This window comes from Bubalus bubalis, chromosome 6 (assembly GCF_019923935.1).
Source record: "Bubalus bubalis isolate 160015118507 breed Murrah chromosome 6, NDDB_SH_1, whole genome shotgun sequence".
Lineage (NCBI taxonomy): Eukaryota > Metazoa > Chordata > Mammalia > Artiodactyla > Bovidae > Bubalus > Bubalus bubalis.
In genome coordinates this window covers 276,722-304,582 of record NC_059162.1, presented here as the reverse complement: position 1 = coordinate 304,582, position 27,861 = coordinate 276,722, and the positions used below count along the sequence as shown (strand labels likewise).

At 42.2% G+C, this 27,861-nt stretch overlaps 1 protein-coding gene across 1 annotated transcript in view; it reads left to right on the top strand.

The window, feature by feature from the left end:
• LOC102415697 (alpha-1,3-mannosyl-glycoprotein 4-beta-N-acetylglucosaminyltransferase C) overlaps positions 1-23,894 on the top strand; it is a 28,041-nt gene extending 4,147 nt beyond the window's left edge. The window contains exon 3 of the mRNA XM_044944747.1: positions 23,724-23,894. Coding sequence (XP_044800682.1) covers positions 23,724-23,894 — 171 coding nt within the window. The remainder of the gene's footprint in view (positions 1-23,723) is intronic.
• The last annotated feature ends 3,967 nt before the right edge of the window (positions 23,895-27,861 follow it).

Here is a 27,861-nt window from a genome sequence, read left to right as displayed (position 1 = left end):
ATAATGTTCAAGTTAACTTTTTTTTTTTTTTTTTACAGTTTATTCTCTGTCTGGGTGATATATGCATTGTTTAGAGTGAGGTATAACATCTGAAACTATTATCATATTTCTGTTTATTTATTCTTTTCTTTTAGTGTTGATTTATATGGTTAGGTGCTCTGACATTGTGTGCATAAGCATTTACCTTTATTATTTCCTCTAGATGAATTGGCATCTTCATATAATGAAATTCTTTGTCCCTTATGATCATTGTTAGCTTAAAGCCTATTTTGTATGATAAAGTTATAACTACCCTTATCATCTTTAGGTTATCATTTGCTTGAAATATCTTTTTATATCTCCTCACTCTCAGCCTCCATGTGTTCTTAAAGCTAAAGTGAATCTCTTGAAAGTAACATATTGTTGGATATTATTTTCCCATCCATTCAGTCTTTCTCTGTCTTGTTATTATAAAATGTAATCCATTTAAAACTAAAGTAAGTATTGGTATATAAGGACTTGCATCACCATTTTACTTTTATTTGTTTTTTAAATATAAATTTATTTATTTTATTTTTTTATTTTTTAATTTAAATTTATTTATTTTAATTGGAGGCTAATTACTTTACAATATTGTATTGGTTTTGCCATATATCAACATGAATCCGCCATGAGTGTACACGTGTTCCCCATCCAGAACCCCCCTCCCACCTCCCTCCCCGTACTATCTCTCTGGTTGATCCAAGTGCACCAGTCCCAAGCATCCTGTATCCTGTATCGAACCTGGACTGGCAATTCGTTTCTTATATGATATTATACATGTTTTAATGCCATTCTCCCAAATCATTCCACCCTCTCCCTCTCCCACAGAGTCCAAAAGACTGTTCTATACATCTGTGTCTCAATTGTTCTCTTGCATACAGGGTTATCATTACCGTCTTTCTAAATTCCATATATATGCATTAGTATACTGTATTGGTGTTTTTTTTCTGGCTTACTTAACTTTGTATAATAGGCTCAAGATTCATCCACCTCATTAGAACTTATTCAAATGTATTCCTTTTAACGGCTGAGTAATACTCCACTGTGTATATGTACCACAGCTTTCTTATCGATTCGTTGCGTCCATGCCCTGGCTATTATAAACAGTGCTGCAATGAACATTGGGGTACATATGTCTCTTTCAATTCTGGTTTCGTTGGTGTGTATGCCAGCAGTGGGATTGCTGGGTCATAAGGCAGTTCTGTTTCCAGTTTTTTAAGGAATCTCCACACTGTTCTCCATAGTGGCTGTACTAGTTTGCATTCCCACCAACAGTGTAAGAGGGTTCCCTTTTCTCCACACCCTCTCTAGCATTTATTGCTTGTAGACTTTTGGATTGCAGCCATTCTGACTGGCATGAAATGGTACTTCATTGTGGTTTTGATTTGCATTTCTCTGATAATGAGTGATGTTGAGCATCTTTTCATGTGTTTGTTAGCCATCTATAAGTCTTCTTTGGAGAAATGTCTATTTAGTTCTTTGGTCCATTTTGTGATTGGGTCATTTATTTTTCTGGAATTGAGCTGCAGGAGTTGCTTGTATATTTCTGAGATTTGTTGTTTATCAGTTGCTTCTTTTGCTATTATTTTCTCCCATTTTGAAGGCTGTCTTTTCACCTTGCTTATGATTTCCTTTGTTGTGCAGAAGCTTTTAATTTTAATTAGGTCCCATTTGTTTATTTTTGCTTTTATTTCCAATATTCTGGGAGGTGGGTCATAGAGGATCCTGCTGTGATGTATGTCAGAGAGTGTTTTGCCTGTGTTCTCCTCTAGGAGTTTTATAGTTGCTGGCCTTACATTTAGATCTTTAATCCATTTTGAGTTTATTTTTGTGTATGGTGTTAGAAAGGGTTCTAGTTTCATTCTTTTACAAGTGGTTGACCAGTTTTCCCAGCACCACTTGTTAAAGAGATTGTCTTTAATCCATTGTATATTCTTGCCACCTTTGTCAAAGATAAGGTGTCCATAGGTGCTTGGATTTATCTCTGGGCTTTCTATTTTGTTCCATTGATCTACATTTCTATCTTTATGCCAGTACCATACTGTCTTGATGACTGTGGCTTTGTAGTAGAGCCTGAAGTCGGGCAGGTTGATTCCTCCAGTTCCATTCTTCTTTCTCAAGATTGCTTTGGCTATTAGAGGTTTTTTGTATTTCTATACAAATTGTGAAATTATTTGTTCTAGTTCTGTGAAAAATACCGTTGGTAGCTTGATAGGGATTGCATTGAATCTATAGATTGCTTTGGGTAGTATACTCATTTTCACTATATTAATTCTTCCGATCCAGGAACATGGTATATTTCTCCATCTATTTGTGTCCTTTGATTTCTTTCACAGTGTTTTATAGTTTTCTATATATAGGTCTTTTGTTTCTTTAGGTAGACATATTTCTAAGTATTTTATTATTTTCGTTGCAATGGTGAATGGAATTGTTTCCTTAATTTCTTTATTTTCTCATGATTAGTGTATAGGAATGCAAGGGATTTCTCTGCGTTGATTTTATATCCTGCAACTTTACTATATTCATTGATTAGATCTAGTAATTTTCTGGTGGAGTCTTTAGTGTTTTCTATGTAGGGGATCATGTCATCTGCAAAGAGTGAGAGTTCTACTTCTTCTTTTCCAATCTGGATTCCTTTTATTTCTTTTTCTGCTCTGATTGCTGTGGCCAAAACTTCCAAAACTATGTTGAATAGTAGTGGTGAGAGTGGGCACCCTTGTCTGGTTCCTGACTTTAGGGGAAATGCTTTCAATTTTTCACCATTGAGGATAATGTTTGCTGTGGGTTTGTCATATATAGCTTTTATTATGTTGAGTTATGCTCCTCCTATTCCTGCTTTCTGGAGAGTTTTTATCATAAATGGATGTTGAATTTTGTCAAAGGCTTTCTCTGCATCTATTGAAATAATCATATGGCTTTTATTTTACAATTTTGTTAATGTGGTGTATTACATTGATTGCTTTGCGGATATTGAAGAATCCATGCATCCCTGGGATAAAGCCCACTTGATCATGGTGTATGATCTTTTTAATGTGTTGTTGGATTCTGATTGCTAGAAATTTGTTAAGGACTTTTGCATCTCTGTTCATCAGTGATATTGGCCTGTAGTTTTCTTTTTTTGTGGCATCTTTGTCCGGTTTTGGTATTAGGGTGATGGTGGCCTCATAGAATGAGTTTGGAAGTTTACCTTCCTCTGCAATTTTCTGGAAGAATTTGAGTAGGATAGGTGTTAGCTCTTCTCTAAATTTTTGGTAGAATTCAGCTGTGAAGCCGTCTGGACCTGGGCTTTTGTTTGCTGGAAGATTTTTGATTACAGTTTCAATTTCCGTGCTTGTGATGGGTCTGTTAAGATTTTCAATTTCTTCCTGGTTTAGTTTTGGAAAGTTTTACTTTTCTAAGAATTTGTCCATTTCTTCCAAGTTTTCTATTTTATTGGCATATAATTGCTGATAATAGTCTCATGATCCTTTGTATTTCTGTGTTGTCTGTTGTGATCTCTCCATTCTCATTTCTAATTTTATTGATTTGATTTTTCTCCCTGTGTTTCTTGATGAGTCTGGCTAATGGTTTGCCAGTTTTATTTATCCTTTCAAAGAACCAGCTTTTGGCTTTGTTGATTTTTGCTATGGTCTCTTTTGTTTCTTTTGCATTTATCTCTGCCCTAATTTTTAAGATTTCTTTCCTTCTACTAACCCTGGGGTTCTTCATTTCTTCCTTTTCTAGTTGCTTTAGGTGTAGAGTTAGGTTATTTATTTGACTTTTTTCTTGTTTCTTGAGGTATGCCTGTATTTCTATGAGCCTTCCCCTTAGCACTGCTTTTACAGTGTCTCACAGGTTTTGGATTGTTGTGTTTTCATTTTTATTCATTTATATGCATGTTTTGATTTCTTTTTGATTTCTTCTGTGATTTGTTGGTTATTCAGCAGTGTGTTGTTCAGCCTCCATATGTTGGAATTTTTAACAGTTTTTCTCCTGTAATTGAGATCTAATCTTACTGCATTGTGGTCAGAAAATATGCTTGGAATGATTTCAATTTTTTTGAATTTACCAAGGCTAGATTTATGGCCCAGGATGTGATCTATCCTGGAGAAGGTTCCGTGTGCACTTGAGAAAAAGGTGAAATTCCTTGTTTTGGGGTGAAATGTCCTATAGATATCAATTAGGTCTAACTGGTCTATTATATCATTTAAAGTTTGTGTTTCCTTGTTAATTTTCTGTTTAGTTGATCTATCCATAGGTGTGAAAAGGATATTAAAGTTTCCCACTATTATTGTGTTATTGTTAATTTCCCCTTTCATACTTGTTAGCATTTGTCTTACATACTGCGGTGCTCCCGTGTTGGGTGCATATATATTTATAATTTTTCTATCTTCTTCTTGGATTGATCCTCTGATCATTATGTAGTGTCCTTCTTTGTTTCTTTTCACAGCCTTTGTTTTAAAGTCTATTTTATCTGATATAAGTATTGCTACTCCTGCTTTCTTTTGGTCTCTATTTGCATGGAAAATCTTTTTCCAGCCCTTCACTTTCAGTCTGTATGTGTCCCCTGTTTTGAGGTGGGTCTCTTGTAGACAACAATAATAGGGGTCTTGTTTTTGTATCCATTCAGTCAGGCTTTGTCTTTTGGTTGGGGCATTCAACCCATTTACGTTTAAGGTAATTATTGGTAAGTATGATCCCATTGCCATTTACTTTACTGTTTTCGGTTCAAGTTTATACACCCTTTTTGTGTTTCCTTTCTAGAGAAGATCCTTTAGCATTTGTTGGAGAGCTGGTTTGGTGGTGCTAAATTCTCTCAGCTTTTGCTTATCTATAAAGCTTTTGATTTCTCCTTCATATTTGAATGAGATCCTTGCTGGGTACAGTAATCTGGGCTGTAGGTTATTTTCTTTCATCACTTTAAGTATGTCTTGCCATTCCCTCTTGGGCTGAAGAGTTTCTATTGAAAGATCAGCTGTTATCCTTTTGGGAATCCCCTTGTGCGATATTTGTTGTTTTTCCCTTGCTGCTTTGAATATTTGTTCTTTGTGTTTGATCTTTGTTAATTTGATTAATATGTGTCTTGGAGTGTTTCGCCTTGGGTTTATCCTATTTGGGACTCTCTGGATTTCTTGGACTTGGGTGAGTATTTCCTTCCCCATTTTAGGGAAGTTTTCAACTATTATCTCCTCAAGTATTTTCTCATGGTCTTTCTTTTTGTCTTCCTCTTCTGGGACTCCTATGATTCGAATGTTGGGGTGTTTAATACTGTCCTGAAGGTCTCTGAGATTGTCCTCATTTCTTTAAATTCGTTTTTGTTTTTCCTCTCTGATTCACTTATTTCTACTATTCTATCTTCTACTTCACTAATCCTATCTTCTGCCTCTGTTATTCTTCTCTTTGTTGCCTCAAGAGTGTTTTTGATCTCATTTATTGCATTATTCATTATATATTGACTCTTTTAAAAAGTTTTCTAGGTCCTTGTTAAATCTTTCTTGCTTCTTCTCAATCTTTGCCTGCAGGCTATTTATCTGTGATTCCATTTTGATTTCAAGATTTTGGATCATTTTCACTATCATTATTCAGAATTCTTTATCAGGTAGATTATCTATCTCTTCCTCTTTTGTTTGGTTTGGTGGGCATTTATCCTGTTCCTTTACCTGCTGGGTATTCCTCTGTCTCTTCATCTTGTTTATATTTCTGAGTTTGGGATGGCCTTTCTGTATTCTGGCAGTTTGTGGAGTTCTCTTTATTGTGGAGTTTCCTCACTGTGGGTGGGGTTGTACAGGTGGCTTGTCAAGGTTTCTTGGTTAGGGAAGCTGTGTCAGTGTTCTGGTGGGTGGAGATGGATTTCTTCTCTCTGGAGTGCAATGGAGTGTCCAGTAATGAGTTATGAGGTGTCAATGGTTTTGGAGTAACTTTGGGCAGCCTGTATATTGGAGATCAGAGCTGCGTTCCTGTGTTGCTGGAGAATTTGCGTTGTATGTCTTGCTGTGGAACTTGTTGGCCCTTGGGTGGTGCTTGGTTTCAGTGTAAGTGTGGACGCATTGATGAGCTCCTGTCAATTAATGTTCCCTGGAGTCAGGAGTTCTCTGGTGTTCTCAGGATTTGGACTTAAGCTTCCTGCTTCTGGTTTTCAGTCTTATTTTTACAGTAGTCTCAAGACTTCTCCTTCTATACAGCACCATTGATAAAACATCTAGGTTAAAGATGAAAAGTTTCTCCAGTGAGGGACACTCAGAGAGGTTCACAGAGTTACATGGAGAAGATAAGAAGGAGGAGGGAATTAGAAGTGACCCAAATGAGATGAGGTGGAATCAATAGAGGAGACAGCAAGCTAGCCAGTAATCACTTCCTTATGTGCACTCCACAACTGGACTGCTCAGAGATGTTCATGGAGTTATACAGAGAAGAGAAGAGGAAGGAAGGAAACAGAGGTGGCCAGGAGGATAAAAGGGGGGGAATCAAAAGGAGAGAGACAGATCCAGCCAGTAATCAGTTCCCTAAGTGTTCTCTACCATCTGGAACACACAGAGGTTCACAGAGTTGGGTAGAGAAGACAGGGGGTAGGGAGGAGACAGAGGCGACCTGGTGGAGAAAAAGGAGAGCCCAAAGGGGGAGACAGCAGTTAAGCCAGTAATCTCGCTCCCAAGTAAAAATGGGTACTGAAGATTGGGTTCTTAAAGGTACAAAATTGATAACAAACACCAAAAGGCAAAGATTAAAAATCTAGAGTTTGGAATTTCAAAAATACAATATTAAAGAAAAGAAGAAAAGAAAAGAAAGAAGAAAAAAAAGAAAAGTCACAAAAAGTATAAAATATATATATATAAAGTTTGTTTTAAAAAATAGGGTCTGTTTTTATGCAAAGTAATAGTAGATTATGGGGTCACACAGAGTCGGACACGACTGAAGAGACTTAGCAGCAGCAGCAGCAGCAGTAGGTTATAAAAATGAAAATTAAAGAAGTAATAGAGGAGTTAAAAATTAAAAAAAATTTAAAAAAAGAATTATAGTAAAAATAGTAAAAATATATCTAGGACTTTCTCTGGTGTTGTTGTGGGCAATGTGGGGTCAGTTCATTTTCAGATAGTTCCTTGGTCCGCCTTATATTTCTCAAGATCTATAGGCCCCTTCCTATGTAGTCGGTACTAATGACAGGGTGTTAATCTATTGCACCTGTCACTTTCAAGGCGGTTCCCTTTATTTTAGCTTCTTCTGCTTGCTGGTCTCTTCAGTGTCTGATTTCTTCTCTGACACAAAGGGGGCGGTGGTGGACACTTTTTTTAGGCTCACTTGTTCAGTCGCACTGTGGGGAGGGAGGGACCCTGCAAAGAAATAACACTGGTGTGTGCTTGCAGTGTCTCAGCCACACTGGGCCTGCCCCCGCTCATGGTGTGTGTGCCCTCCCTGCCCACACTGCTCAGGCTCTAGGTTGCTCTGCCGGGAAACGTCCAAGGCCGGCCCTGGGCTGCATGCACCTCCCAGGTCTAAGCCACTCAGGTTCAGGCACTCGGGTAGTCCTCAGAGGCGCAGACTCGGTTGGGCCTGCGTTTTGTGCCCTTCCCAGGTCCAAGCAGCTCAGGTGATGAGGTGTTTGGCGAGTGCGGTCGCTGCGACTTATCACCTCCCCAGTCCCTGATGCTCGGTTTTCTGGGTGTACAACCAGTGCACCTTCTCAGGTGGATGTTGACTGTCCAGGACCCCAAGAAGTCTTAGTTAGCAAAGAAGCCTGCTTGTAGTTTGGTAGATAATGTCTCTTTGGGGCTGCGATTGCCCCCTTCTGGCTCTGACTGCCTGTCACCGGAGGAGGATGGTCTGTGGCCGGCTAGTTCTGTTCAGTCCTTTGTTCTGTGCGCAGGCCTGGTGGTGTCTTAGGGCTGTTCGCGTGGTAGCTATCCCACTTGGGTTTGCTAGCCCAAGTTAGTTTGCTCAGATTGCTCTCAGGGCATTCAGGCCCATCCTTACTCTAAGCAATGCAGTCCGCGCCTCCCTGCCCAGCCCCTGCTTGCTAGTGGTTGGTGCAGGCATCTGCGCTGCTTCTTTGCTGGGGGTGTTACCGTTGGGCTCGTAATCTGTGGGTTTTAATTATTTATTTATTATTCCTTCCTGTTATGTTGCCCTCTGTGCTTCCAAGGCTCGCCATAGACTCGGCAGTGAGAGTGTTTCCTGGTGTTTGGAAACTTCTCTCTTTTTAAGACTCCCTTCCCAGGATGGAGCTCTGTCCCTACCTCTTTTGTCTCTTTTTTTGTCTTTTATATATTTTCCTACCTCCTTTCAAAGACAATGGGCTTCTTTTTTGGGTGTCGGATGTCCTCTGTTGGCATTCAGAAGTTGTTTTGTGGAATTTACTCAGCGTTTAAATGTTCTTTTGATGAATTTGTGGAGGAGAAAGTGGTCTCCCCGTCCTATTCCTCCACCATCTTAGGACTGCCTCCTTCGTGTCACCATTTGAAAACTGTTTTCTGAATCTTTTGCAAATCCATTTTCTCCTTTCTTCCTCTCTTCTTGTCTTTTGATGTCTTGCATGATTTAATAATTTTCTGGTGATTTTATAACTTTTATGATGGGATGATTACTCTTCATAATATTTTGTTTACGGACTTCAGGCTTTTCCTTTGTAGTTACTATGATACATAAAATATAATATCCTGTTTTAATTGATAATTTAATAGCATACAGAAAGTTTACAGTTTTATGCCTTCACCTTACATTTCAGGTTACTGATATAATTTGTTTTTCTTATTGTGTATCCAATATAAAATTATTAGAGTTATGGTTACTTTCAATATTCACTTTTAACTTTCTGATAGTTGTAAATTATCTACACACGACCATTACAACATCAGACAATCTGACTTTGACTATGTACTTAAATTTCTCAGTGAGTTTTCTTATATTTGTGTTTTTATGATGTTAATTAGCATCCTTTCATTTCAGTTTGAAGTACAACATTTTGCATTTCTGGTAAGGTAGGTCTAGTGGTGATGGAAAGCCTCAGCTTTTTTTTTTTTTTTTCATGGAAAGTCTTTTGTTTATGAAGGTCAGTTTTGCATAGTATGATTTTTTTCCCCAATATTTTGAATGCATCATTTCACTCTCTCCTGGCTTGTAGTTTATGCTGAGAAATCTGCTTCTTGCCTTATGGAGGCTCCCCTTGTATATGGTGTGTTGTTTTCCTTTTCTTTCAAAATTCTCTCTTTGCCTTTGACTCGACAATTTAAGAAAGAAATGGCAACCCACTCCAGTACTTTTGCCTGGAAAATCCCATGGATGGGGGGGCCTGGTAGGCTACAGTCCATGGGGTCATGAAGAGTCAGACATGACTGAAGCGACTTAGCAGCAGCAGCAGGAGCAGCTTGACAATTTAATTATAACATCTCTTGGGGTAGCCCTTTTCAAGTTCAACTTATTTTGGGGTTCTGTGGCTCTCATAGGTCTCTCTCCATATTTCTCTCTCCATGTTTTGGAAGTTTTCAGCCATTATATAGACTCTCTGCCCCTTTCTCTTTCTGTTCTCCTTTTAGGACTTGCAATAAATTGTTTCTCTTACTGGTGTCCCTTAATTGCTTTAGGTTTTCTTCATTCTTTTTCATTTTTGTCTATTTTTTCCTCTGACTTGGTAATTTCAAACAATCAGCTGAGTTCATGGATTCATTTTTCTGTTTGGTAGAGTTTGTGAGCTGCTGTTCAAGGGCATAATAGTTTTTTCTATTCAACTATTTCATTTTCCTGCTTTAGGATTTCTGGTTTTATGTGTGTGTGTGTGTGTGGGGGGTAGTTTTCATTTATTTGTTGAACTTCTCATTTTGTTTATGCATTGTGCCTTAATTTCAAGTAGCTATGTGTGTGTTTATAGGTCTCTAAATGCCTTTAAGAGGATAATTCTGAATTCTTTGTCAGACAATTCATTGATCTCCTATTATTCAGGGTGGAATATTGGCATTTTATTAGTTTCCTTTGTTGGTGTCATGTTTACCTGTTTCTTCACTTATATGAGGAATCTAAAAAATGATGCAGATGAACTTATTTACAAAACAGAATTAGACTTTATGACTATAAATGCCTTTTATACATATGACTTTAAATAGTGTATTCCATGTATCACAGTAAGTTGTAAGTATTTTTAATGGAATATTGTGTTTACTTATATATATGGATAAATATGTCTATATAAATTTATATTCACATATAAATTAATATCTTATTAAAATATAGTTGCTTTACAACTTTGTATTAGTTTCTGCTGTATATACTGTGCTGTTTTAATACTCTCTGTCCCAACACATTCTTAGAACTTCTAAAAAGAAAAGATACATGCACCCCAATGTTCATAGCAGCACTATTTGCAATAACCAAGAATGGACTATTACAAAGACATTAAAAAAGAATGAAATAATGTCACTTCTAGAAACATAGATGGACCTACAGATTATCATATTAAATGAAGTAAGTTAGAGAAAGACAAATATGATATGATATTGGTTATATGTTGGAATGTAAAAAGAAGACACAAACTTCTTTGCAAAATAGAAATAGACCCATAGACATGGAAAACAAACTTATGAATACCAAAGGGGAAATGGGGGAGGGATATATTAGGAGTTTTGAATTAACATGTATATACACTTGTATATGTAAAATAGATAATCAACAAGGACCTTTAGTTTAGCACAGGGAACTAGTCTTGTAATAACCTCTAAGGGAAAATAATCTGAAAAATTCAAATATATATACATGAATTATATATACAGTATACCTAAAATTAACACAATTTTGTAAATCAACTATACTTTAATAAAAAATAAAATGAGCTTTAAAAACTCATTTCTAAGTATAAAATTGTGAAGATAAGTAAGGACAGTGTAACTCTAATAAATGCATATCTTTTAAAAATAGAAGTATATTTAACTTTCAATATTATATTAGTTTCAGGTGTAAGTTGTGTCCAACTTTTGGACCCAAGGCACTGTAACTCACCAAGCTTCTCTGTCCATGGGATTTCATAGGCAAGAATACTGCAGTGGGTTGCCATTTCCTTCTCCTGGGGATCTTCCTTATCCAGGGATTGAACTCATGTCTCCTTCATTGCAAGCAAATTTTTTACCCACTTAGCCATCTGAGAAACCCTTTAGTTTTTAATCTCTTGCCCGTTAGTCTTTAATCATCAACCACAAATGGTGATGGTACAAATGGATAGTCATAATAAAAGAAATAGACACAAACTTTGGACCTTAGACATAAATTCTCTCAACATCAACTTAAATACAAAACTATAAAAATTATGGTGGGAAACTTTACATAAGAAAATTTACATAAGCTAGTTTGATGTTTAATTTTTATATACAACATGAGAAGCATGATCCATGAAGGAAAAATCAGTAATATAGACTTTATTAAATCTAAAATATACACTCTGTGGAACACAGAAAATATTCAAAGAATGGAAAGGTAAGTCTCTAGAATATATTTGCAAAACACATTATGTGAGGAAAGACTTTCATTAAAAATACTAAAAACAAAAAACAAAAACCCAGTAAAACTTCACAGTAAGAGAAAAATCCCTGAATTGAAACAAGTAGACAAATATGTAAATAGACATCTTACCAAAGCGTATATAAAGTGCTCAACATTGGGGAATTATGGAAAATAAAATGCATCATGCATTTTAAATGAGAAAGCAAAGGAAAACAACAATGATATGCTTATCCATCTATTAAAATGGCTAAGAAATAAAAACCGAGACTACCAATTGCTAGTGAGGATGTAAGACAACAGAAAAACTTCTTCATTGCTGATGGGACTCCAAATGGTAAAGCTGCTTGGGAAGACATCTTGCCAGATTCTTGTGAAGCTAAGCATACAGTCACCATGCTGTGCTGTGCTTAGTCACTCAGTCATGTTTGACTCTTTGCAATCCCATGGATTGTACCCTGCCAGGCTCCTCTGTCCACGTGGATTCTGCAGGCTTAATAAACTGTTACTAAAATTAATAGTTTTCTAAATTTCCAAATATTTCTAAAATTAATAGTTATTCTTCAAGTTAATAAACTACTAGTAAAACTAAAGAACAAGGAAGAAACCACAAATATCCAGTATCAGAAATCAATTAAGAAGAATTCTTTATACAGCACTTAGATGATGCTGTGAAAGTGCTGAACTCAATATGCCAGCAAATTGGGAAAACTCAGCACTGGCCACAGGACTGGAAAAGGTCAGTTTTCATTCCAATCCCAAAGAAAGGCAATGCCAAAGAATGCTCAAACTACTGCACAATTGCATTCATCTCACACACTAGTAAAGTAATGCTCAAAATTCTCCAAGCCAGGCTTCAGTAATACGTGAACTGTGAACTTCCAGATGTTCAAGCTGGTTTTAGAAAAGGCAGAGGAACCAGAGATCAAATTGCCAACATCCTCTGGATCGTCAAAAAAGCAAGAGAGTTCCAGAAAAACATCTATTTCTGCTTTATTGACTATGCCAAAGCCTTTGACTGTGTGGATCACAATAAACTGGAAAATTCTGAAAGAGATGGGGATACCAGACCACCTGACCTGCTTCTTGAGAAACCTGTATGCAGGTCAGGAAGCAATAGTTAGAACTGGACATGGAACAACAGACTGGTTCCAAATAGGAAAAGGAATACGTTAAGGCTGTATATTGTCACCCCACTTATTTAACTTACATGCAGAGTACATCATGAGAAACGCTGGGTTGGAAGAAGTACAAGCTAGAATCAAGATTTCCAGGAGAAATATCAATAACCTCAGATATGCAGATGACACCATCCTTATGGCATAAAGTGAAGAGGAACTAAAAAAGCCTCTTGATGAAAGTGAAAAAGCAGAGTGAAAAAGTTGGCTTAAAGCTCAACATTCAGAAAACGAAGATCATGGCATCTGGTCCCCTCACTTCATGGGAAATAGATGGGGAAACAGTGTCAGACTTTATTTTTTTGGGGTCCAAAATCACTGCAGATGTTGATTGCAGTCATGAAATTAAAAGATGCTTACTCCTTGGAAGGAAAGTTATGACCAACCTAGATAACATATTGAAAAGCAGAGACATTACTTTGCCAACAATGGTCCGTCTAGTCAAGGCTATGGTTTTTCCAGTGGTCATGTATGGATGTGAGAGTTGGACTGTCAAGAAAGCTGAGCGCCGAAGAATTGATGCTTTTGAACTGTGGTGCTGGAGAAGACTCTTGAGAGTCCCTTGGACTGCAAGGAGATCCAACCAGTCCATTCTGAAGGAGATCAGCCCTGGGATTTCTTTGGAAGGAATGATGCTAAAGCTGAAAAAAACTCCAGTACTTTGGCCACCTCATGCGAAGAGTTGACTCATTGGAAAAGACTCTGATGCTGGGAGGGATTGGGGGCGGGAGGAGAAGGGGACGACAGAGGATGAGATGGTTGGATGGCATCACTGACTCAATGGATGTGAGTTTGAGTGAACTCTGGGTGTTGGTGATGGACAGGGAGGCCTGGCGTGCTGCAATTCATGGGGTCCTAAAGAGTCGGACAAGACTGCGTGACTGAACTGAACTGAACTAGACCTTGACAAGGTACTTAGAGAACTTTGTGAAATATTTAGGACTAATAATTAAACAACAGAGGTCAAAATTCAGTATGTTATAAATACCAATGTATCAAAATTGACACATAAAAATAGAATAAAATAAGAAAAATGTATATATCTACTAAATAAATCATAGCTAATTAATTAATAATTAGCTATAAAAAGGAACACATTTGAGTCAGTTCTAATGAGATGGATAAACCTAGAGACTATTATACCTGGATAAGGAAATGGCAACCCACTCCAGTACTCTTGCCTGGAAAATCCCATGGATGGAGGAGCCTGGTAGGCTACAGTCCATGGGGTCGTGAAAAGTTGGACACGACTTCACTTTCACTTTCACTTTTCACTTTCATGCATTGGAGAAGGAAATGGAAACCCACTCCAGTGTTCTTGCCTGGAGGAGAATCCCAGCGACGGGGGAGCCTGGTGGGCTGCCATCTATGGGGTCGCACAGAGTTAGACACGACTGAAGCGACTTAGCAGCAGCATCAGCAGCGACAACTATACAGAGTGAAGTCAGAAAAAGAAAGATAAATGTTGTATACTAACACATGTATATAGAATCTAGAAAGATGGTACTGATGAATTTATTTGCAAGGCAGCAGTGGAGAAACAGACATAGAGAACAGACATATGGACATGGTGAGAGGGGAGGAGAGGTCCAGATGTAGGAGAGAGTAACATGGAAACTTACATTACCATAAATAAAATAGATAACCAAAGGGAGTTTGCTGTATGACTCAAGGGACTCAAACAGGATTTCTGTATCAACCTAGAGGGGTAGGATGGGGAGGGAGATGGGAGGGAAGTTTAAGAGGAAGGGGACATATGTACACCTATGACTGATTTATGTTGATGTTTGACAGGAAACAACAAAATTCTGTAAAGCAATTATCCTTCAATTAAAAAATAAATAAACCTTTAAAAAAGAAAAAAACATAATTAAAAAGCCAGACCAACTAACCACAGAAGCAACAAAAACTTTCCACAAACAAAACTATAGGTCTGCAATTATAAAATACCCAAATAATTAAAAAAAATTTTAACTCATAAATAATCTGCATTTGCCATTTGTGGAGAAAAATGAAATATTTTTCAGTTTCTTTTGTGAGGCCACCATTACACTGACACCATAATTCTACCAGGACATTAGAAAACAAAGTATAGGCCATGTTTTTCATAAGCAAAGGTGAAGATATTCTAAGCAAAGTATTATTATAAAAATTAAGCTATATGATAAATCATAATTGTATAATAACAAGTGAAACATACTTGAACAGAGGTCCTCAACCCCCAGGTTATGGACCACTATCAGTCCATGGCCCGTTAGGAACTGGGCTGCACAGCAGGAGGTGAGTGACAGGTAAGTGAGCAAAGCTTCATCTGTATTTACAGCTATTCCCCATTGTTCACATTACACTCTGAGCTTCACTTCCTGTCAGATCAGCAAAGGCATTAGATTCTTATGGAAGGGTGAGCCCTACCGTCAACTGTGCATGCAAGGGATCTAGGTTGAGCACTCTTTATGAGAATTTAATGCCTGATGATCTGAGGTAGAGCTGAGGTGGTGAAGCTAGCACAGGGAAGTGGCCACAAATGGAGATCATCATTAGCAAAGAGGTTTGGCTGCACAGATACCATAATAAATCAATTGTTTACAGACTCATATCAAAACCCTATCAGTGAATGGCAAGTGACAATTAAGCTGCATCTGGTGGCAGACTTTAAATCAAAATCTGACACTTATTTTAGTGCATGCATAGCTCACATATTATTTTATTTATCACTTCTATCCATGACTATTTCATTCACTGCACTTGTCTCAGTCACAGTTTTGATAAGCCCACAAGCTAACCTAGCCAAAATGAGTAAAAAACAAATGTCTCTGGAGAGCTTCTTTGAACAGGGGGAAAGACCCAATGATGAGATAGCAGAAGACTCTAAGACTGTCAACAAAAAGAAAGCTGGATTTTAAAGAACACTAAGAGTCCTAAACTATGGGTTCATTGCAACAGGTGAGCCACATTCTCTAAGCCCACTTTGTATAATATGTGGTGACTGGCTAACTGATGAAGCCATGAAACCTTCAAAACTTCTTTGCCACATGGAGACTAAGTACCCTGCATTAAAAGACAATCTTTTGCAGCAGTGGAGATGCAAACATAGAGAACAGACTTGTGGATACAGTGGAGGAAGGAGAGGGTGGGATGAATTGAAAGAGTAACATTGAAACATATACTGCTGCTGCTGCTGCTGCTAAGTCGCTTCCGTCGTGTCTGACTCTGTGCGACCCCATAGACGGCAGCCCACCAGGCTCTGACATCTCTGGGATTCTCCAGGCAAGAACACTGGAGTGGGTTGCCATTGCCTTCTCCAATGCGTGAAAGTGAAGTCACTCAGTCGGTCCAACTCTTTGTGACCCCCATGGATTGCAGCCTCCCAGGCTCCTCCGCCCATGGGATTTTCCAGGCAAGAGTACTGGAGTGGGTTGCCATTTCCTTCTCCAGAAACATACACATTACCACCTAAAATCGATAACCAGTGTATGATGCAGAGAGCTCAAATCTGGTGCTCTGTGACAACACAGAGGGGTGGGATGGGGTAGGAGATGGGAGGGAGGTTCAAGAGGGAAGGGCCATATGTATAGCTGATTCATGTTTATGTATGGCAGAAACTAACAAAATATTGTAAAGCAATTATCCTCCAATTAAAACTTTTAAAAAGTGAAAAAAAGTCTTTGGAGTTTTTCAAAAGAAAAAAACATAAACACAAAGAACAGAAGGAATTATTGAAGGCCACCACTTCATCAAATATGTCTGCACTTCCTTTTCAGTATATTTTCCAGGAAAGTGTGCATATGTTATGTGCACTTTTGTCACTAACATCACAGCTGCAGAATTATTCAAGTCTTTGAATGATTACATATCAGGAAAACTGAACTGTTTTTGGTTTCACTACTTGGGACAAAAAGGTAGCTTCTGACCATAGAACACAGCCTATATCATCTACAGAGAAATGCTGACTAGCCAAGAAACGTTACCTGTATTAACAATGTTTTGTGGGCTGTGATTAAAATTATCAACCACGTTAAAGTACATAACCTTAGTCACATCTGTTCATGCAGCTTTGTGGAGATGAATGCAGAGCACACACATCTTCTTTTATACACGAAGTGAGATGGCTTTCTAAAGGTAGACGACTGGCCAGAGTTTTTGAGTTATAACTGCTCCAGAGATTTATTTTAGAAAAACATTCACCACTAGCAAAATAAAGAATGGGTCACAAAACTTCCTTTCTTGTTTAACATATTCAACCTGCTCAACGAACTCTGTTACTTCAGGAGAGAACAACTGTGTTCAAGTCAGCAAATAAAGTAGCTGCATTCAAAGCCAAACTGGAATTATGGGGAGTGATGAGTGATCTTTCATATTTTTGACAGATTTCGCATATTAGTAGAGATTTTGAAAGGGACTGAACTAGGGTTTTATCTCCCAGCTGGTGCATGGTCACCTATCTCAGCTTTCAAAAGAGTTTGAGCATTACTTCCCAACCACAAAAGACCCCTGAACTGGGAAGGAATGGATCCATGACCCATCTGTGAATAAGCCAGGTGAATCTACTTTGTCTGTGCTACAAGAGGATCAACTGCTTGAGATCGCAAATGATGGTGGCTTTGAAAGTAGGTTTGAAGCAACTTCAAATCTCCATACGTTCTGGATTAAAGTCAAAGTCCTGAGATTGCCACAAAAGCACTGAAAAGTCTGCTTCCATTTGCAGCACCTTATCTTCTGCAGTGACAGCAACCAAAACAAGATTATGGAGTAGATTGGATATGAACAACAAACTTCAGGTGTTATTGTCTCACATCACACCCAGATGAGACTGTCTAGTTGCAGGAAAACAACCCCAAGGCTCCCACTGATACTGCATTATCATGAGTGGTATAATGGTTCTTGCTGAGTTGCTCAGTCATGTCCAACTCTTTGCAATCCCATGGACTGCAGCATGCCAGGCTTCCCTATCTTTCACCATCTCTGAGAGTTTGCACAAACTCATGTCCATTGACTTGGTGATGCCATCCAACCACCTCATCCTCTGTTGACTGCTTCTTCTACAGCCTTCAATCTTTCTTAGCATCAGGGTCTTTTCTAATCAGTTGGCTCTTTGCATTAGGTGGCCAAAGTATTGGAGCTTCACTATCAGTCCTTTCTATGAATATTCAGGGTTGATTTCCTTTAGGATAGTCTAGTTTGATCTCCTTCCAGTCCAAGGGACTCAAGAGTCTTCTCCAACACCACAGTTTGAAAGCATCAATTCTTCCATGCTCAGCCTTCTTTATGGCCAACTCTCACATACATGTATGACTACTGGAAACATGATAGCTTGGACTATACAGATCTTTGTTGGCAAAGTAATGTCTCTGCTTTTTACATATGTTTCTGCTGCCTAGGTATGTCAAAACTTTTCTTCCAAGAAGCAAGCATCTTTTAATTTCGTGGCTGCAGTCAAAATTCACGGTGATTTTGGAGGCCAAGAAAATGAAATCTGCCACTGTTTTCATTTTTTCCCTTTCTGTTTGTCATGAGGTGGTGGGACAAGATCCCATGATCTTAGTTTTTTGAATGTTGAGTTTTAAGCCAGCTTTTTCACACTCCTCTTTGACCTTCATCAAGAGGCTCCATAGTTCCTCTTAGCTTGTTGCCATTAGGGTGATATCATCTGCATATCTGAGGTTGTTGTTATTTCTCCTGGCAATCTTCATTCCAGCTTTTGAGTCATCCAGCTAGGCATTTTGCATGATATACTCTACATATAAGTAAAAAAAGCAGGATGACAGTATACAACCTTGACATACTCCTTTCCCAATTTGGAACCAGTTCATTGTTCCATGTCTTGTTCTAACTTGCTTCTTGACATGTGTACAGGTTAATCAGGAGACAGGTAAAGTGGCAGAGTGTTCCCATCTCTCTAAGAATTTCCCACAGTTTGTTGTGATCCACACAGTCAAAGACTGTGTAAATGTATGTATATATGTATGGCTTGGGAGCAGAAGAAGATGGTGGATCAGTAAGACAGGGAGATTGTCAGCCTCCCCACAAATAACATCAAAAATTCATCAAAATATGGAACAACTCCTACAAAGCAACCTCTAGGTGACAGCGGAAGACCCCAGGCCTCCAGGGGGGCAGGCTAAGCTCCCTGGAATGAGGTAGGAGAGAGAATGGAGACAAAAAAGGGGAAAAGACAAGAGAACTTCCTGATGGGAGCTTATGCCTTGAGGGAGGGAGAGAGTCATGAAGCAGGAAGAGTTCCCATGCACTGGGAAGCTCCCTCACAGGAGGGCCCAAAGGGGAGCTGTGGAATCTCAGAAAACAGGGCAAAGCACAGGATTAGAAGGCATGAAACAGAGAAAACTGCACTTCTCAGCCCATAACAACTCACGGACTTGGCCCCAACCAGATGTCAGGCTTGGGGAACCGAGAGAAGCCCACAGAAGCCACACAGCACAAAGGGCGAGCCTGGGGCACCAAGAGAGGTGTGGCATACAAACCTCTCCAGCACACACAAAGCCAGTGGCACAGAAAGTGGGTCCCAGGGACTGAAAGAACACACAAGTTCTGTGAAGTAAAGGGTGGGTCCAGTGAGTCAAGACAAGTGCACACAAGTCCTACAATGCAGAAGGCAGGCCCAGGAAGCTGAGACAAGTGCACACAAGCCCCATGACAGAGAGGGCAAGCTCAGCAGGCGAGGGAATCCCACACAATTCTCAGTGACACAGAGGGCAGGGTTGGGGACCTGAGAAAAGATCCACTCAAGCCCCTAACTAGCAAGTTTTGGCCTGCAATGCAGAGAAGGACTGGGGAACAGAAGAACCAGCAAAGATTCCAGGGACAAGTAAGGGGGCTGGCAGCAGTGAAAGATATGCTGAGAGGGCCACTTTGATAGTGGCTATGGAAATAGACATGTCTAACACTGCCAAAGCCAGAAGGACTGCCCAAAGCCATACTGAATCCATAGACATCCCAAAACCTACTACTGTACACTGCACTGTCCTTCAGAGAGACGAGATCCAGCTCCATCAATCAGAACGCAGGCACAAGTTCCCCCAACGAGGAAAACATCACAGGACACTAACCCAGCCCCATCTATGGGGGCAGACTCTACAACCAAGAACTATGATCTTGATAAGTATTTTAAAGTTTTTCTTATATATCACACTATTTTTTCCCCCTACATATTTCCACCTTCACATTAGCCCTTTGCAGTGCTGTAGAGTTTCCTTCTTTTTCTTGTTAAATTTTTTTAAAGGTTTTTTTTTCCTTTGTCACCATTTTTTTTTTTTTTGTGTGTGATTTTTTTCTGATTTTGTTTTTGGTATATTTGACTGTTTTCTTGTAGATCTTTATTGGCTGCTGCTATTCCCGACTATATAAGAATCTTTTTCACATAGAGCTATTTATCATTGCTTTTCTATTTTTTCTTTTTTCACTCTCTTTGTTAACCTTTTCCACCCCTTCCCTTTCTCTTTTCTCTCGCTTCTCTTTTTTTCTCTTTCTCTTCCCTTTTGCTTTCACTCTTTCTCTTTTGTAAGTTAAATTGTTGAGCTCTCTTTGCTATATTTCCCAGTTGGCACCCTGCTCAGGCTTAGTTTTCCAGGTTGAACATTAGCTAGCTCTTCTTTTAATTGGTTGATATCCCTTTTGGTTTCCCTTGTTCACCAAGATAATCTCCTGTACTCTTTTCTTCAGAATACTTTGGTTATAACTCTATGTGAAAGTGTGTGTATATGTCCTATTATTTCTCTAATGACCTTCTTGATCTCCTCCAACTAGAAAATAGGCACAAGTCACCCCTAGCAAGAAAACTAACACAAACCACTCAACCAACATTTCCCTCCAAAGGCAAAAACCAAAAAGAAGGAATACACCCTAAGGCCTAGGAAAAGGAGACCTCAAGCAGAGCAAGAAAAAAAGTGAAAAGACAGAAATACAGCACAAATGAAAGAACAAGGGAGAAGCTCACAAACCAAATAAACAAAAAGGAAATAAGCAATCGACCTGAAAGATAATTCAAAATAATAATAGTAAAGATACTCTAAAGACTTGGATACGAATTTTTACCCCTAGGCCCAGTATCCACGTGGACACACAGGGTGTTTTCCCCACAAGATCCAAGAATGTCCCAGACAGACCTAGGCTCACTAGCTCTCTCCTGCAGAGGAAATGTGATGGAACAGACGTTTGGAGTTTGCTTTGATGTTCCCTGGGAGTGTGGGAGCCCTCCCTGGGAGCAGGGCCTCAGGAGCCATTGCCACTGGAAAATGACCTCCAAGCAAGCGCTTTCCAGCCATGTGTGACTCTCAGTATGCTGGCAAAACTATCTTCCTTGGAAGAAGGAAAGGCATCCACAGAGATTTTGTTTTCAGGCCTCTATTTGCAGCAAGTGTTTCACTTCTCAGATGTCAGACCTCCAGACCTGGACTGAGAGTCTCAATTCCAGAGTCAGGGCCATATGTCTCCCTGCACTTTCCGAGACTTGCAAACATATTCCTAGGTTAGAGCAGTATTGCCCAGGAGGAATCTGGCTGCGGGAGTGTATCTGAGGATACTGGGTGCCATACTGGGGTCACCTGTTTGAGGGCACCTTGCAACTCTGATGGGCCCCAGCTGAGGAGTTGTGGGCCTCCCCCTTGCTTCAGAAATCCCAAAGCGGGGAGCCAAGCTAGCTCTGTCAGAAGGAAGCAAACAGCAACTGGATAGATTTTCAAGCAGTTGCTAGACTGCACCCTGTTAGGGCTCCTCAGAAGAAAAAGGCGAATTTTGGCCTGTAGGCCTGGCATTTAGGTGGACTTATCGGGTGTTTTCCACGCAGGATCTAAGAACATTCCAGACACACCTAAGCTCACTAGCTCTCTCTAGCACAGGAACATCAAGGAACAGACGTATGGAGGTTGCTTTGAGGTTCCCAGGGAGTGTGGGAGCCCTCTCTAGGTGCATGGCCTCAGAGGCCTTTGCCCCTGAAAAATGACCTCTGAGCAGGCGCTTTGCAGCCTTATGTGACTCTCAGTATGCAGGAGGATGGCAAAGCTATCTTCCTTGGAGGAATGAAAGGCATCCACTCAGATTGTGTTTTGGGCCCCAGCTGAGGAGTTGTGGGCCTCCCCCCGCTTCAGAAATCCCATAGAGGGGAGCCAAGCTAGCTCTGTCAGAATGAAGCAAACAGCAACTGGATGGATTTTCAAGCAGTTGCTAGGCTGCACCCTGTTAGATCGCCCTGGGAGAAAAAGGTGAATTTTGGCCACTAGGCCCTGTATCCAGGTTAAGGCACAGGGTATTTTCCTGTAGGATCCAAGAAGTTTCAGACACACTTAGGCTCATTAGCTCTCTCCTGCACAGGAAACATGAAGGAACAGATGTTTGGAAGTTGCTTTGATGTTCCCTTGGAGTGTGGGAGCCCTCTCTAGGTGCAGAGACTCAGAAGCCTATACCACTGAAAAATGACCTCCAAGCTGGTGTTTTCCAACCGTGTGTGACTCTCCGTACACATGAGGCTGGCAATGATATCTCCTTGGAGGAAGGAGAGGCATCCCCAGAGACAGTGTTTTCAGGCTTCTAACTTGCACCAAGCATTACGCTTTTCATACGTCAGAGCTCCTGGCCTACTCCAAGGGCCTCAATTCCAGAGTCAGGGCTGTGTGTCTCCGTGCACATTCCAAGCCTTGTAAACACATTCCTAGGTCACAGTGGTACTACCCATGAGGAATCAGGCCATGGGAGTGTGTCTGGGAAGACTGGGTGCCATACTGGGGTCACCCGGTTGAGGGCACATTGCACCTCCAATGGGCCCCAGGTGAGGAGTTGGGGGTCTCCCCCTTGCTTCAGAAATCCCAAAGCAGGGAGCCAAGCTAGCTCTGTCAGAAGGAAGCAAACAGCAACTGGATGGATTTTCAAGCACTTGCTAGGCCGCACCTCCCCAGGAGAAAAAGGAGAATTTTGGCCCCTAGGCCCGGCAACCAGGTGGATGCACAGGGTGTTTCCCTGCAGGATCCAAGAACATTCCAGACACCCCTAGCTCACTAGCTCTCTTCTGCATAGGAAATGTGAAGGAACAGACGTTTGGAGGTTGCTTTGACATTCCCTGGGAATGTGGGAGCCCTCCCTAGGTGCAGAGACTCAGAAACCTATGCCACTGAAAAATGACCTCCAAGCAGGCACTTTCCAGTCATACATGAGTCTCAGTATGCAGGAGTCTGGCAAAGCTATCTTCCTTGGAGGAAGGAAAGGCATCCAGAGACATTGTATTTTTGGGCTTCTAATTGGCAGCAAGTGTTTCGCTTCTCCGATATCAACCTACAGGCCTGCTCTGAGGGCCTCAATTCCAGAGTCAGGGCTGTGTGTCTCCCTGCATGTTTTGAGCCTTGCAAACACATTCCTAGGTCAGAGCGATACTGTTAATGAAGAATCAGGCTGCAAGAGTGTGTCTGAGGAGGCTGGGTGCCATACTGGGGTCACCTGGCCGAGGTCACCTTGCACCTGCAACAGGCCCCAGCTCAGGAGTTGCCGGTCTCCTCCTTGCTTCAGAAATTCCAAAGCAGGGAGCCAAGCTAGCTCTGTCAGAAGGAAGCAAACAGCAACTGGATGGATTTTCAAGCACTTGCTAGGCCGCACCCCGCTAGGGCTCCCCAGGAGAAAAAGGCTAATTTTGGCCCCTAGGCCCAGCATCCAGGTGGAGGCACAGGGTGTTTTCCATGCAGGATCCAAGAACATTCCAGACACACTTAGGCTCACTAGCTCTCTCCTGCACAGGAAACATGAAGGAACAGACGTTTGGAGGTTGCTTTGACGTTCCCTGGGAGTGTGGGAGCCGTCTCTAGGCCCAGAGCCTCAGAGGCCTTTGCCGCGGAAAAATGTCCTCCAAACAGGCCCTTTCCAGCTATGTATGACTCAGTACGCTGCAGGCTGACAAAGCTATCTTCCTTGGAAAAAGGGAAGTCATCCACAGAGATTGTGTTTTAATGCTTCTAACTTGCAGCAAGTGTTTTGCCAGATGTCAGACCCCCAGACCTGGTCTGAGGGCCTCACTTCCAGAGTCAGGAACATGCTTCTCCCTGCACTTTTGGACCATTGCAAACACATTCCTAGGTCAGAACAGTACTGCCTATGAGGAATCAGGATGCAGGAGTGTGTCTGAGGAGACTGGTTGCCATACTGGCGTCACCTGGTCGAGGGCACCTTGCACCTACAACAGGCCCCAGCTCAGAAGTTGCCGGTCTCCCCCTTGCTTCAGAAATTCCAAAGCGGGAGCTAAGCTAGCTCTGTCAGAAGGAAGCAAACAGCAACTGGATGGATTTTCAAGCACTTGCTAGGCTGCACCCTGCAAGGGCTCCTCAGGAGAAAAAGGTGAATTTTGGCCCCCAGGCCCGGTATCCAGGTGGATGCACAGGGTGTTTCCCTGTAGGATTCGAGAACGTTCCAGACACACTTAGGCTCATTAGCTCTCTCCTGCACAGGAAACATGAAGGAACAGATGTTTGGAGATTGCTTTGACGTTCCCTGGGAGTGTGGGAGCCCTCCCTAACTGCAGAGACTCAGAGGCATTTGTTACTGAAAAATAACTACAAGCAGGCCCTTTAAAGCTGTGTGTGACTCTCCGTATATGGGTGGCTGGCAAGACTATCTTCATTGGAGGAAGGAAAGGCATCCAGAGAGATTGTGTTTTAGGCTTCAACCTTGCAGCAAGAGTTTCTCTTCTCAGAAGTCAGACCTCCAGGTCAGCTCTGAGGGTCTCAAATCCAGAGTCAGAGCCGTGTGTCTCCCTGCACATTACAAGCCTTGCAAACACATTCTAGTTCAGAGCGGTCCTGCCCATGAGGAATCAGGGTGTGGGAATGTGTCTGAGGAGGCCGGGTGCCATACTGGTGTCACTGGTTCGAGGGCATCTTGCACCTTCAATGGTCCCCAGCTGAACATTGCGGGCCTCTGCCTTTCTTCAGAAATCCCAAAGTGGGGAGCCAAGTTAGCTCCATCAGAAGGAAGCAAACAGCAACTGGATGCCTTTGCTAGCAGTTGCTGGGCCGCCCCACATTAGGGCTCCCCAGGAGACAAGTGCCAGTTTGGGCCCCTAGACCCGGGATCCAGGGGGGTGACCAGGGTGTTCTCCCCACAGGATCCAAGAACATTCCAGACACACCTAGGCTCATGAGCTCTCTCCTGCAGAGCAAACATGATGAAAGAGCAGCGTGGAGATTTCCTTGACATTCCCTGGGAGTGTGGGAGCCCTCCCTGGGTGCAGGGCCTCAGGGGCCATTGCCACTGAGAAGTGACCTCCCAGCCAGCACTTCCCATCCGGGTCTGACCCTCTGCCTGTACGTGGCTGGGGAAGCTCTTTTCCTTGGAGGCAGGAACAGTAGCCATAGAGAGTGGGTTTTCAGGACTCTATCTGGCAGCAAGTGTGTGGCTCCTCGGATGCCAGACCTCCGGGCCTATCCGAGGGCCTCAATTCCTGAGTCAGGGCCATGTGTCTGCCTGCACTCTCCAAGCCTTGAAGTTTCCTAGATCAGTGCAGTCCTGCCCATGGGGAAGGAGGCTATGGGAGTGTGTCTGAGGGGGCAAGGTGCCATGCTGGGGTCACCTGGCTGAGGGCACCTGGCACCTCCCATGGGCCCCTGGGGAGGAGTGTCTGTCTGCTCCCTGGCTTGCCAAATGCCAAAGCAGGGAGGAAAGCTAGCTATGGCAGAAGGAAGCAAACAGCAACGGGATGCCTTTGCAAGCAGTTGCTGAGCCACCCCGCATTAGGGCTCCCCAGGAGAAACATGTGAATTTCAGCCCCTAGGCCCGGGAACCAGGTGGGTGCACAGGGTGCTCTCCCCATAGGATCTGAGCACGGTGCAGACAGACCTAGGCTTACAAGCTCTATCCTGCAGGGCAAACGTGACTGAACAGTCATGTGGAGGTTGCTTTGACGTTCCCTGGGAGTGCAGGAGCCCTCTCTAGGTGCAGGGCCTCAGGGGCCATTGCCGCTGAGAAGTGACCTCCCAGCCAGAGCTTCCCATCCGGGTCTGACCCTAAGCCTGCAGGCCACTGGGAACACAATCCTCCTTGGAGGCAGGAATGGCAGCCCCAGAGAGTGGATTTTCAGGCCTCTACCTGGCAGCAAGTGTGTGGCTCCTCAGATGCCAGACCTCCAGGCCTGCTCTGAGGGCCTCAATTCCTGATTCAGGGCCGTGTGTCTCCCTGCACTCTCAAAACCTTGAAAACACATTCCTAGGTCAGCTCGGTCCTACCTTTGAGGAAGGAGGCTGCGGGAGTGTGTCTGAGGGGGCTGGGTGCCATGCTGGGGTCACCTGGCTGAGAGCACCTGGCACCTCCCATGGGCCCCAGGTGAGGAATGGTGGGCCAGCCGCTGGCCTGCAAAATGCCAAAGTGTGGAGCAAAGCTAGCTCTGGCAGAAGCTCTGGAGATCTTTGAAAGAAGCTCTGGAGACTTTAGAGGTGTGATCCTAGGTGCATGGTATGGGAAGCGGGGTAAACCAGGAGACTGTGTATATATGACCCCAGGTACAGGGTCTGGGGGATGCTCACCGTGGAAAGTGTGGAAATGTGACCCTAGGTACAGGTTAGGGAGGGGTCACCCAGGAGAATGTGGATATGTGACTCCAGGTGCAGGGTCTGCGAGGGTTTCACCATGGAGCCTGAATATGTGTGACCCAGGTGCAGGGTCTGGGAAGTGGTTACACATAGGAAACTGTGGACATGTGACCCCCATTACAGGGTTTTGGAAGGGGTAAACCTGGCGACCTGGGATGTAAGACACTAGGTGCAGTGTCTGGGAGGTCAGGTCACCCGGAGACTATGGAAGTGTGACCCCAGGTACAGGTTCTAGGAGTTGGGGTCATCCTGAAGACTGTGGACATTTCACCCTAGGCACAGCTGGGAGGTGGGCTCTCCCTGGAGACTCTGGACATGTGACCCCAAGTGAAGGGTCTGGGAATTGAACTCACCCTGGAGACAGTGGACTTGTGACCACAGGTTCATAGTCTTGAAGGTGGGGCCATCCTGGAGGCTGTGGACTTGTGGTACCAGGTACAGGGTTTTGGAGGGGGATCAGTCTGGAGACTGTGGAAGTGTGATCCCAGGTGTATCTTAAGGAAAGTGGGGTAACCCAGGAGACTGTGGATATATGACCCCAGGTGCAGGGTCTGGGGAATGTCACCATGGAGAGTGTGGACATGTGACCTCAGGTGCAGGTTTGGTAGAGGTCACCATGGAGACTGTGGTCGTATGACCCCAGGTACAGTTTTGGATGAGTCACCCAGGGGACTGTAGATATGTAACACTAGTTACAGCCTCTGGGAGGGTGTCACCCTGGATACTGTGGACATGTGACCCTAGTTGCATGGTTTGGTGTGGTGGGGTCAACCTGAAGACTGTGGACTTGTGAACCCTAGTAAGGGTCTGGGTGGTGTCATCCTGGAGACTATGTATGTGTACCCCAGAAGCAGGGTCTGGGGGGAGAGGCTCACCCTGGAGACTGTGGATGTGCGACCTGAGATAAAAAGGTGTCATGAGGTGGGGTCACCCTATGACTGTGGACAGGTAACCATAGATACATGGTCAGGTGTTGGGGTCCTTTAATGGACCAGAACCTGGTTGTCCAGAGTCGATGATAAGAAAGTGAAAGAGAGAGAGAGCTGGAGAGAGGGAGAGAGAGAGAGAAAGAAAGAAAGAAAGACACGGGGACCCAAGCTCTGATGGAGCAAAGGTATTTTATTAGCAGAAATGCAAGCTTATATATCTTTAGTAAGATGATTACTCAGCTATTACACAGGATGAAATTTTATCAATAGCCACAATATGGATAGTCTAATACATACAAGGTCGCTGATGCTGAAAAGAGTTACTGAAGGGAGTTACTGAAAGGAATCCAAGCAGATACCGTTTCTCATGATCTCAGTCCTGAGAGATGCATGCAGGTCTACTCGCTCTCGGAATAGGAACTGATAAGGAACAGAGAATTTATGAGAAACAGCATGTAGGAATCCTCTTGTTAAACATTCCCTGATAATTCCCCCTTATTTATTTATAATATTTGTAAAAAGGGTTCTGACTGAGTTTGTTTAGTTTTAACAATTTTTGCATGAAGGCAACGGTAAATGACAGATATAATTGTCAAGACAATCACCAAAATTACAGTTCCAGACCCGATACTGTGAGTAATGCTTTGAAACCATTCGTGTGGTTCTAGCCCAGATAATTGATCAGCTAGTTGTTCAGCCAAAGTT